The 11,704-nt window shown below is 38.9% G+C and overlaps 1 protein-coding gene across 1 annotated transcript; it reads right to left on the reverse strand.

Moving 5' to 3' along the window:
- Window positions 1-1,476: 1,476 nt before the first annotated feature.
- On the reverse strand, window positions 1,477-3,375 carry LOC132413593 (T-complex protein 1 subunit delta). The gene has a single exon (XM_059995686.1). It carries the CDS (start codon window positions 3,292-3,294, stop codon window positions 1,675-1,677), a length of 1,620 nt encoding a protein of 539 aa, XP_059851669.1. The 5' UTR covers window positions 3,295-3,375; the 3' UTR covers window positions 1,477-1,674.
- Between the last annotated feature and the right edge of the window lie 8,329 nt (window positions 3,376-11,704).

Raw genomic sequence — 11,704 nt, forward strand, 5'->3', positions numbered from 1 at the left:
AACTATTGAAAAGGAGAAGGGGCATGACAACAAATTGATTTTGTAGGAGTCTTCCAAGTAAGTTTTTTTTTTTTTTTTTTTTTTTTTTTTTGCGGTACGCGGGTCTCTCACTGTTGTGGCTTCTCTCGTTGCGGAGCATAGGCTCCGGACGCGCAGGCTCAGCGGCCGTGGCTCACGGGCCTCGTTGCTCCGCGGCATGTGGGATCTTCCGGGACCGGGGCACGAACCCGTGTCCCCTGCATCAGCAGGCGGACTCTCAACCACTGCGCCACCAGGGAAGCCCCCGAGTAAGTTTTGAGGGCTGGCTTTGACCAGAATATTAGTCACAGAATTTGTGAGAAACAGTTCAAAATCTGAATATATTATAATATTTCTTTACAGCTTGGATATGGAAGGTTAGCCAAAATGAGTAGTCTAGGTTAAGGCCAAGGTTTTTGCCTCATAAGTGACATAGAAAGCACAGGTTTGGGTGGGGAGAGGAATCACTGAATGATGAGAACTGGGATTAGAATGCTGAGAATGGAAAGGTTTTAGGGGCAAGAAATCAAGAGTTCCGTTTTGAATACGTTATGCGTGAGATGTCTGCTATACCTAACATGTAAAGATATTGGGAAAACATTTGGATATTCATTCTCAGATTTCTGGCATTTCTGGAAGAAGTTTGGGTTGAAAGATTTTTAAAAAATAGATTGTTCAGATTATAAGTGGAATTTCAGCACACTGTCATGATCTGGTTTACTTAGGTAATGACCATAGACATAGTGAAAGGATGAGAAGAATTTGCAGGTCTGAGCTCTATAGTACTCAGCAACTTGGAGCAGGAAAAAGGAAGAATATCCATCAAAGAAGCCCAAAAACAGCAAGCTAGGTAGAAAAATAAGTACTGAGAAATTGTGGTTTCCCAGAATCTAGATGAAAAAAGTGATTCAGGGAGGATGGTGAGATCAATCGAATCAAAAATGGCTCAGAAATCAACAAAGAAAAAGGTAAAGACCATCTGGCATGACAATATAGATATCAGTAAACTCAATGGGAGTATTTTCAGTAAAGACATGGGGTCACTGCTATATAACATAGGGAACTCTACTTTGCTGTACAGTGGAAACTAACACAACATTGTAAAACAACTATAACCCAATGAAAAATAAATAAATAAAAATTTTTTTAAAAGACATGGGTTCATAAGACTTTTTGAAGTAGACTAAAGAAATAACAGATAAGGTGGGACCAGTAGTGTAGGTTTGACATTTCTGGGTGTTTTCCTATACAATAATTGAAGAAATTGACAGCAGATTTTTTTTTTTAATTTTATTTTTTTTCCCAGAAGCCCCCAGATTTTTTTTTAGTAAGGAAGAGCTTTTGCAGCAGCTTTTTATTTTGATGAACATGCTCCAGTAGAGATGAACATTAATGCCATAGTAGAGGATGGGAATAATTTCCAGAGCAGTGTCTTTTTTTTTTTTTTTTTTTTTTTTTTTGCCCTTTGAAACCATATTTTTAATGTTCTCATCAAACTGTGTCAATACAATTTGAAGCAAATGCCAGCTGGAAAACCAGGCCCAGAAATTCATAAAGGAAACAATCTTCCAAACAACAAGGAATGCCAAGGTGCTCTTCCACTCCAGCTGCACTATTAGTGGCCATGATGGTACCAGTCAGCCAGTGTTATCCATGTTACCGACTGTTTACCACATCATCAATTTTCAGAATGCTCCGGACAGTTTCAGTTGCTAGAGTCAGTGCACTGACTGAAACCAGCAGAGGCTGGACAACCAGTTCCTCCAGTATGTTGGAAATACCACCCTTTCGGACATTAATGCCTGTAGTTTTTTCTCCTTGGGCATGCCTGTTTCTTAGTTCTGTTACTGTAGAAATGGGATTCAGGCCAGCATTTTCAGCTAGTGTAGATGGAATGACCTCCATAGCATCTGCAAAAGCACGAACGCAGTAGGATTCCATACCACTCAATGTTCGTGAGTATTCAGTTAACCGCAGGGCCAGTTCTATTTCTGGAGCACCACCTCCTGCAATAAGAGCCCTCTTCTTCACTAAACAGCGAATAACACATAGGGCATCATGAATGGAACGCTCAGCTTCTTCAATCACCAATTTGTTAGAACCACGAACAACGATTGTAACTGTTTTTCCAGGGCTTGCACAGCCTGTAATCTTGATCAGTTTGCCAGAACCATTTAAGCTGACCTCCTCAGCTAACTCAGCCGATCCCAGCATGTCAGCAGTGAACTGGTCAATATGAGCAACTGGTTTGGTTCCAATAGTCTTACAAATGAATTCAATATCTTCTCTTTCAATATCCTTAACCACCATAATCTTCATTTTGTTCAGGAAATGTAATGCAAGATCACTAAGAGCATCTCTTAGAATAGACTTCTGTATGAGAAGAACATTACATCCTGTTTTCTTAATTTGCTTCACTAAATTTAGAATATAGGCTCTCTCCTCTCGAAGTACTCGGTCCATCTGGACGTAGTCAGAAACTACTATTTGATTGTCCATATCTGTTTTGGGAGCAGATAAGCAGAACTGAATAAGCCCAATCTTAGCCTTTTCAACCCTGGTTATACCAGAATTTGCCACCTTTTGAGTAAGAACCAGACCTTCCACCAACTCACAGTCATCAATTGTCCCACCAAGTTTCTTAACTATTTTAACATCTCTAAGATCTACACTAGTAGCTGTGGCTGGGTCAATCACTTTCATCACTGCATTTACAGTCATTGGAGAAAGGAGACTTGAATATTGAGAGACAACCTTTGAGTTCAATGAAGTGGCTGCACTATTTAACAAAGTTTCTCTGTCACTCAGTTCCACAGGTCGAGACATGTCAGTCAAGATTTCAATACCCTTTTCCAAAGCCTTCTGGAATGACTCAGAAATGATGGTGGGATGAATCCCTTTCTGAAGAAGCTTGGTACAGGAATCTAAGAGAGAGCCAGCAATAATGACCACTGACGTCGTGCCATCTCCTGCTTCTATATCCTGAGCCTTAGATAGCTCCACCAGCATTCTGGCTGCTGGATGTAACACCTGCATTTGTTTCAGAATGGTGGCACCATCATTTGTAATGGTCACATCACCTTTTCCATCTTGAATCATTTTATCCATTCCTTTCGGTCCAAGGCTTGTTCTAATAGCATCAGCAACGGCTTTGGCCGCGGAGATGTTGCTGAAGCGGATCTGGGCCGGCTTATCGCGGTCCTGATAGGCGCTCTTCCCGCGGCCGGCGGCAGCACCGGCGGGCGGCCCGCTCCGGGTGACTATGTTTTCCGGCATGGCAAGCTTGGACGGGTCTGCGTGAGCTCTGGAAGGACGGATGGACGCGGATTCCGGCTGGCCCGGGACTAACGGTAAGCACCCACCCAGAGCAGTGTCTTTGAGTAGAAATCGATTGTGCCAGAGAAGAGATTGCCTAATATAGAAACTGTTGAACCAAGAGGGAAGACAGAGTATGTGGTAGTAGGTGGAGAGAGTTTTAGAGGGAAATTAAAATACTCTTCTGATTGATTATATTCTCTTAGTGAACTAAAAGGTAATCAAGAGAGGGTGAAGGTGGAGAAAGGCTCAAGGAGGAAGAGCGGGTGTGAAATACATACTTGCAAGTGAGATAATGAATTCACAAGGGAAGTATAGCAGGTGGGGCAGCAGAGATACTTCCCATTTAAGATTTGTGGTTAAAACCTAAGAGTAAATCCAGTCAGCATCGCTACGTGAATTCCTTCAGCTTTGAGAAACCTCTCTGGTGCGGAAATAAAGTAGGCTTAGTTGAATTTAAATACAGTTTAAGTAGGGTTTTGCTGGTAATCTGGGGAGAAAGGAAGGCAAGAGAGTTGATGATATATACAATCAATTAATTCTGTTGCTGGATCATGGATTCAGTTGTACTAGGAAGTAATGAGAAATACAAGGTCGTGAGTTACAGAGATTAAAAAGGTATCAGCCCCACAGGATTGGAAATCTTGGTGAGGTTGGATAATTTTACTAAGAAGAATACTTAAAGAAATGAATACAATGGAACAGAATACTTGATATTGGGATTTGGTATTGAGGTAATTATTAGTTAGGAAAAGATTGTGACATACAACCATAGTAGTGGATGGCTGAGGCAAAGTATAGGACACAGTTTTTGGAGGTTAATAACCTGAGACATCTACCTGAAGCCCAAGCCATCCTAATTTTTACATTTTTGAATTTGTCAATTCACATTTATCAGCTGGTCCAGGTTTAATCAACAGCAGAGGAAATAAACATTATTAGAGCATCTATATTTTCTTATGTAGTAAGGCAGTTACTAGAGATAAAAAGAAGTGTAAAACTCTTTTTATTCAAGGAATTTTATCTCTTTGAGATAAAAGTAAAGATGTAAGAGTAATGGTGAAGAAGCAAGACAAACAGGAAATTGATGATTTAGTATTTTTATTATCTGTTTGTAATGACCATCTTTGCTGGTTGCCTAATAAATTTTATTTTGATTTCTGTTTGTAAGTTATCTCTTCTAGTAAGTTACACACAGTCACAGAGTATCTATTCTTTAAATAGCATTGCAGGTAAAAAGCAAGATACACATATTGGAAATAATAGCCATTGACAAAAAGCTGATCATATAGTGTGCATTGTTAACACATTTTTCTAGACGTTTCAACAGAACTGCTAAAAAATGTCAGCGTTAATATAGTTTGTTATTTTTATGTAGTTCAGTGTCTTGATCCATTAATCTCTGATTTTAACTTTTTATTATTGTGTTAATAATATTTATTATTGACAGTGGAAGAACATCAATGTATATAAACTTTTGATTATAGACCCAGAATATTATCTTAGAGAGAAGGACTTCTGTTGCATCTTCAGAATATTGATGTTTAAATGTTGCACAATAGAAGGTAATAATATGCAATGTGTGTATGTATAATACAGATTAACACATACTACATTAATTCAAAATCAAGGGTATATTGTGAGCAAATGTGAGAAAATTTAAATTGTATTTAACCAAAGAAAAATCATACTATGCTTTATGCATAACATGGTTCTATTTCCGGTACCAATGAACAGAAAATGACTGTTCCCATATGGAAAATAATTGGAAAAATTTAAACACTGGAATTTTTTTTTAGCAAATAATTATATGACAAAGACATGGTAAATTAATTAAAGAAAAATAATTACTCAGATACTACTATAAAAAAGTTGCCTCAATTACCTGTTTTTTTTAAAATTATTTTCCACCTGAGTTATTTCACTGATATTCAGGCCTTCTTTTACTTTGCAGATGATAACATTTCTAAAAGTTTATAACCTTTATTTTATTCCCCAAGCCTGTGTTTCCACATTTATTTCTATATTCAAGAGCTACTCATTGAGCAGTTTCTATGGTGTATGGCATAAATTTGAAATAACCTCAAATTTAAAAGGCATTGCTCTTTCATAGTGAATATTTTACAAAAAATATATGTATGTAAATTCTATAATACTGTACTGTGAGTTCCAAACCTGCCCCCACCCCCATCAAAGAAAATCCTGGTCATCACAAATAAGGCTGTGATGCTCTTTGCTTCCGGTGTGGTAGGTACTGGTTTCAGGAAGGACTTCAGAGAGGAGGTCGTGCTAGAGCTCATTCGGCAGACAACATTAGAGTGCAGACAGCGTTAGAACTGGAGGATAAGGTTATTAAATTTTTCCTCTCACGCTCTTGTTTGTTGGTTTTTTTTTGCCGTACGCGGGCCTCTCACTGTTGTGGCCTCTCCCGTTGCGCTCACGGGCCCAGCCGCTCCGCGGCATGTGGGATCTTCCCGGACCGGGGCACGAACCTGTGTCCCCTGTATCGGCAGGCGGACTCTCAACCACTGCGCCACCAGGGAAGCCCCCTCTCACTCTCTTAATCCCATTACTATTTGGCTTTGCCTCTCACCATTGTGCCAAATTGTTTTATCGACATTTTAATTAAGCTCCACGCCAAGGTGGATTTACTGTGAACCGTATTACACTTAAGGTCGGGGACCACTCACTTTCATGGGCCACTTCTATTTCTGTAATTTGGAGGGTCCTAATTAAAATATGTTTAAATAAAATTTGGAAAAGTAAAATATTTTACCTCAAATTGCTAAGACCAGTCCCTCTTCCCCTTCCATATTTCTTCTTCATACTTCTCCTTGAGTTGGAGAACAGTTGTCCTGGGCATTTTAGGAATCCAACCAAGGGCAAGTTACTTTGGAGACATTGAATTTTGGCTTATTAGGACATAATCATATTATCTATAGTCACTTCTGTATGTATTTGGTTATTACTGGCCAAAGTGCGATAGGAATACCTTCTAGGAATACTTTCTTACTTAGTTTGCAAATTCACCTGCAATTGTGACATAAAGGTGCAGGTGAATATAGTCTGTGCCTCTGAAATTTGGAAGTATGTAGGCAGTATAGGAGATATAAATCTTGAAATATTCAGTGCTAGATGCTAGACTGTGGAAAATATATCCAGTCATCAGATGTGTAGAATTGCAAGCAATGTTTTAGTTCTTATAGATGCCTAGTCAAAATGAATGTTCTCACCTGTCAGGAATATACTTCACAATGCAGAGCAAATAAGTATATAATCACTGTACTTTTTCCTATGTGAATTGTGAAAAACAGAATTTATCAGAAATCATATGTTTGCAGGGCCATAATGTAAGCAGTAAATACATCTATGTGTGAAGTAAAATTTTAATGAGTCTTCACCTATTGGATTGAATCTGAGCATATATGATACATCATATCTTGAAGTGTATGGTGATTCTACTCTTATAGTAAATATGCTTAAAGAAATAAAAATTCTGTGGATAAAACGTCAAATATTTACCAATAATCCAATGTGTATTACATAAAAATAAGTCGTTTGAACATTAGGTTACTTAATAGACTATAGTTACAATTCATTTTATTAGAATTGTTATTTTTTGCCTTAATTTCAAATTAATATTCAGAATTATTGGTCCTGTACAAATTCACATGTGACTAATAGAAAAAATGTAAAGTAATAGAAAGAAGACTGGTAGAAACTTTAATGCCCAAACTCATTATCTCTCCACAGAAACCTATGAATTTTATTGTCAAAATTCATGAAAGAAACATTTCTAAATGATAATGAAAATTTTAAAAAAACAATTAGAGAAAAGACTAATGTTTTTACTTCTCTTCAGAAACAATACTGCAAAATCCTTGTCATACATATAAGATGTTAACAACGAATATGCAGACAAAAATGTACAGAAAAAAATATAGATTTATGTCAGGTAGTTACTTAATAAAAACACTGTATTAGTTTTCTCTAGATTTTATAATATTTGTGGTATGTGCCACTTCCCTAAAAAAATCTGTAATATGATGTGAACTCTTTTGTCACTCTAAATTAACATATAATATTGTACCTAATTTTAAACGCAATGATTCATATTATAAAACATGAACTTCAAGGCCCATCCCTGGAAGTGACTCTGGCTCCAGGCAGCTGCAGCCACTGACGATTCTCAGTCCTCACAACAGCATTTGTTCTGTTGATAACGACTTTCTCCTGAATATGCTTTCTTCATTTGGTTCAGGGCACAACACTCTCATGGTTTTCTTCCTAGCATACTCTTGATACTTTTACTTCTCTATTTAAACACACTCCCTTTTGAAATTTGATATTTCATCTCACAGCTGGATTGATGCCAACAAAATGCAACACAGTTGGTATTTCAACCCCCAAAGTTTCACTGCCAACCGGACCTCTCCAAGAACTCCAGACTTTTCTACTCAACTCTTCTCTACTCCTACTTTGCCTTTCTATGTGGGTATCTACTAAGCATCACAAACATACCCCAAACTGAATTTCTGATCTTTTCTCCAAAGCCTACTCCTTCTACAGACATCTAATCTCACTTAACAGCAACTCCTCACTAGCCATATTTTGCCTTGTATTGATATCTTTGCATCACCCTTGATTTTTTTGTTGTAGTATCTCAAACACATCAGGCATTCTTCTCCCTCAGAATACCAGTGTTTTCACTCTCTTTTTTGGGGATATGCTTCCCCCAAATTTACAGATTACTCAATACCTCGCAAAATTCAGGTCTTTATTAAAAATGCTACCTTCTCAATGAAGCTTACCCTGGCTATTTAAAATTGAAGATCCTATCCTAACAGTACTTAATCCCTTTTTGTGATTTATTTTCCTCATCTAATATATTATGTGTTATATTTATTGATTTTGTTTATATGGTATGTCTTGTTTATATATTTGGTTTTTTACATTTATCTCCTCCCATTAGAATGAAGGTAGGAGTGTTTTTTTCTTTGTCTGACTGTTTTGTCAGCTACTGACATTGCAATGTGTAAAGTTGTGCTTTGCACATAGAACTCCTTAAATAATTTTTGACTAGATATTAGATAAGTTAAAAATATTGTTTACTTACATATTCCCCAAAAGTTATTTTTTCATTGTGTACCCTTATTTTAAAGATGTATCTCAAATTTCAAAAGGTAGAAAGTCATTTAAAACCTCTATAATGCATGAATCACTGTAAATAATAAATATTCTATTTACTTAAATGATGTGATGTTGATAAATTTTCTAAGATTATGCCTGCATAAGTACTCATTATAAAATCTAAATGGCAACAGTAGAAAAATTAAACATCAGAGAACCATATGCACCTGATCAATTTATTGATATAAACATACATAAACAAAATATACATGTGTTATGATCCTAGAATCCACACAGAGATCATCATGAACCCTGGATGTCTCAGGATATAATTAAGATGAGTTTCACTTTCATTATCCCTGAAAAAAATAACTGAAAGTTTGTGTGAGTGAGGCTAACACAGGATTTGAGATCCAATCCAGGCTTAGATCCAATCCACTTCCCCTAGATCTGAAGTGGGTCTCTTGTAGACAGCATATATAAGGGTCTTGTTTTTGTATCCATTCAGCAAGCCTGTGTCTTTTGTTTGGAGCATTTATTCCATTCATGTTTAAGGTAATTATCGATATGTATGTTCCTATGACCATTTTCTTAATTGTTTTGGGTTTGTATTTGTAGGTCTTTTTCTTTTATTGTGTTTCCCACTTAGAGAAGTTCCTTTAGCACTTGTTGTAGAGCTGGTTTGGTGTTGCTGAATTCTCTTAGCTTTTGCTTGTCTGTAAAGCTTTTGAGTTCTCCATCGAATCTGAATGATATCCTTGCTGGCTAGAGTAATCTTGGTTGTAGATTCTTCCCTTTCATCACTTTAAGTATATCTTGCCACTCCCTTCTAGCCTGTAGAGTTTCTGCTGAGAGATCAGCTGTTAACCTTATGGGAGTTCACTTGTATGTTATTTGTCTTTTTTCCCTTGATGCTTTCAATAATTTTTCTTTGTCTTTAATTTTTGCCAATTTGATTACTATGTGTCTCGGCATGTTTCTCCTTGGGTTTATCCTATATAGGACTCTCTGTGCTTCCTGGACTTGGTGGCTATTTCCTTTCCCATGTTAGGAAAGTTTTCAACTATAATCTCTTCAAATATTTTCTCTAGTCCTTTCTCTCTCTCTTCTCCTTCTGGGACCCCTATAAGGTGAATGTTGTTGTGCTTAATGCGTCCCAGAGGTCTGTTAGACTCTCTTCATTTCTTTTCTTTCTTTTTTGTTTATTCTGTTCCACAGTAGTGAATTCTACCATCTGTCTTCCAGGTCACTTATCTGTTCTTCTGCCTCAGTTATTCTGCTATTGATTCTTTCTAGTGTAGTTTGCATTTCAGTTATTGTATTGTTCATCTCTGTTTGTTTGTTCTTTAATTCTTCTAGGTCCTTGTTAAACATTTCTTTTATTTTCTCCATTCTATTTACAAGATTTTGGATCATCTTTACTATCATTATTTGAATTCTTTTTCAGGTAGACTGCCTATTTCCTCTTCATTTATTTGGTCTGGTGGGTTTTTGCCTTGCTCCTTCATCTTCTGTGTGTTTCTCTGTCTTCTCATTTTTCTTAACTTACTGTGTTTGGGGTCTCCTTTTCACAGGCTGCAGGTTCATAGTTCTCATTTTTTTTTTGATGTCTTCCCCCAGTGGCTAAGGTTGGTTCAGTGAGTTGTGTAGGCTTCCTGGTGGAGGGGACTGGTGCCTGTGTTCTGGTGGATGAGGCTGGATCTTGTCTTTCTGGTGGGCAGGACCCCATCCAGTGGTGTGTTTTGGGGTGTCTGTGACCTTATTATGATTTTAGGCAGCCTCTCTTTTAATGGGTGGGGTTGTGTTCCTGTCTTGCTAGTTGTTTGGCATAGGGTTTCCCGCACTGTAGCTTACTGGTTGTTGAGTGGAGCTGGGTCTTAGCATTGAGATGGAGATCTCTGGGGGAGCTTTCGGCCATTTGATAATACATGGAGCTGGGAGGTCTCTGGTGGACCAATGTCCTGAACTTGACTCTCCCACCTCACAGGCACAGACCTGACACCCAGCCAGAGCACCAAGACCCTGTCAGCCACATGGCTCAGAAGAAAAGGGAGACAAAAAAGAAAGAAAGAAAAAAATAATAAAATAAAATAAAGTTATTATTACAATAAAAAATAATTATTAAAATTAAAAAAATAAAAAGTAATAAAGAAAAGAAAAAAGAAAGAAAGAAGGAAAGAAGAGAGCAACCAAACCAAAAAACAAATGCACACATTGTAATGAGTGCTAAAAAGTATACAAAAAAAAAAAAAAAAGGACAGACAGAACCCTAGGACAAATGGTAAAAGCAAAGCTATACAGACAAAATCACACAAAGAATCATACACATACACACTCACAAAAGGAGAAAAACAAAAAAATATATATATATCTTTGCTCTCAAAGTCTACTGCCTCAATTTTGGGATGATTCGTTATCTATTCAGGTCTTCCACAGATGCAGGTTGAAGCTGATTGTGGAGCTTTAATCCTCTGCTCCTGAGGCTGCTGGGAGAGATTTCCCTTTCTCTTCTTTGTTTGCACAGCTCCTGGTGTTCAGGGGATTGAGGCGGGATTGGCCCCGCCTCTGCGTGTAAGCCAGTGGAGGGCGTCTGTTCTTCGCTCAGACAGGACGGGGTTAAAGGAGCAGCTGATTCGGGGGCTCTGGCTCACTCAGGCCAGGGGGACGGAGGGGTACGGATGCAGGGCGAACCTGTGGCAGCAGAGGCCGGGGTGACGTTGCACCAGCCTGAGCCACGCCGTGTGTTCTTCCAGGAAGTTGTCCCTGGATCACGGGACCCTGGCAGTGGCAGGCTGCACAGGCTCCTGGGAGGTGAGGTGTGGATTGTGACCTGTCCTTGCACACAGGCTTCCTGGTGGCTGAAGCAGCAACGTTAGTGTCTCATGCCCGTCTCTGGAGCTCGTTTAGGAGGTGCTCTTAATCCCCACTCCTCGCACCTTGAAACAATGGTCTCTTGCCTCTCCGGCAGGTCCTAGCTTTTTCCCGGACTCCCTCCCGGCTAGCCGTGGCACACTAGCTCCCTTCAGGCTGTATTTACGCCGCCAACCCCAGTCCTCTCCCTGGGATCCGACCTCCGAAGCCCGAGCCTCAGCTCCCAGCCCCGCCCGCCCCGGCGGGTGAGCAGACAAGCCTCTCGGGCTGGTGAGTGCTGGTTGGCACCGATCCTCTGTGCAGGAATCTCTCCGCTTTGCCCTCCGCACCCCTGTTGCTGCGCTCTCCTCCGTGGCTCTGAAGCTTACCC

Source organism: Delphinus delphis, chromosome 18, assembly GCF_949987515.2.
Source record: "Delphinus delphis chromosome 18, mDelDel1.2, whole genome shotgun sequence".
NCBI lineage: Eukaryota > Metazoa > Chordata > Mammalia > Artiodactyla > Delphinidae > Delphinus > Delphinus delphis.

What these genes read in the sequence shown, in the direction of transcription:
- LOC132413593 (XM_059995686.1), bottom strand. Translation starts at nt 3,294, where the DNA reads ATGCCGGAAAACATAGTCACCCGGAGCGGGCCGCCCGCCGGTGCTGCC.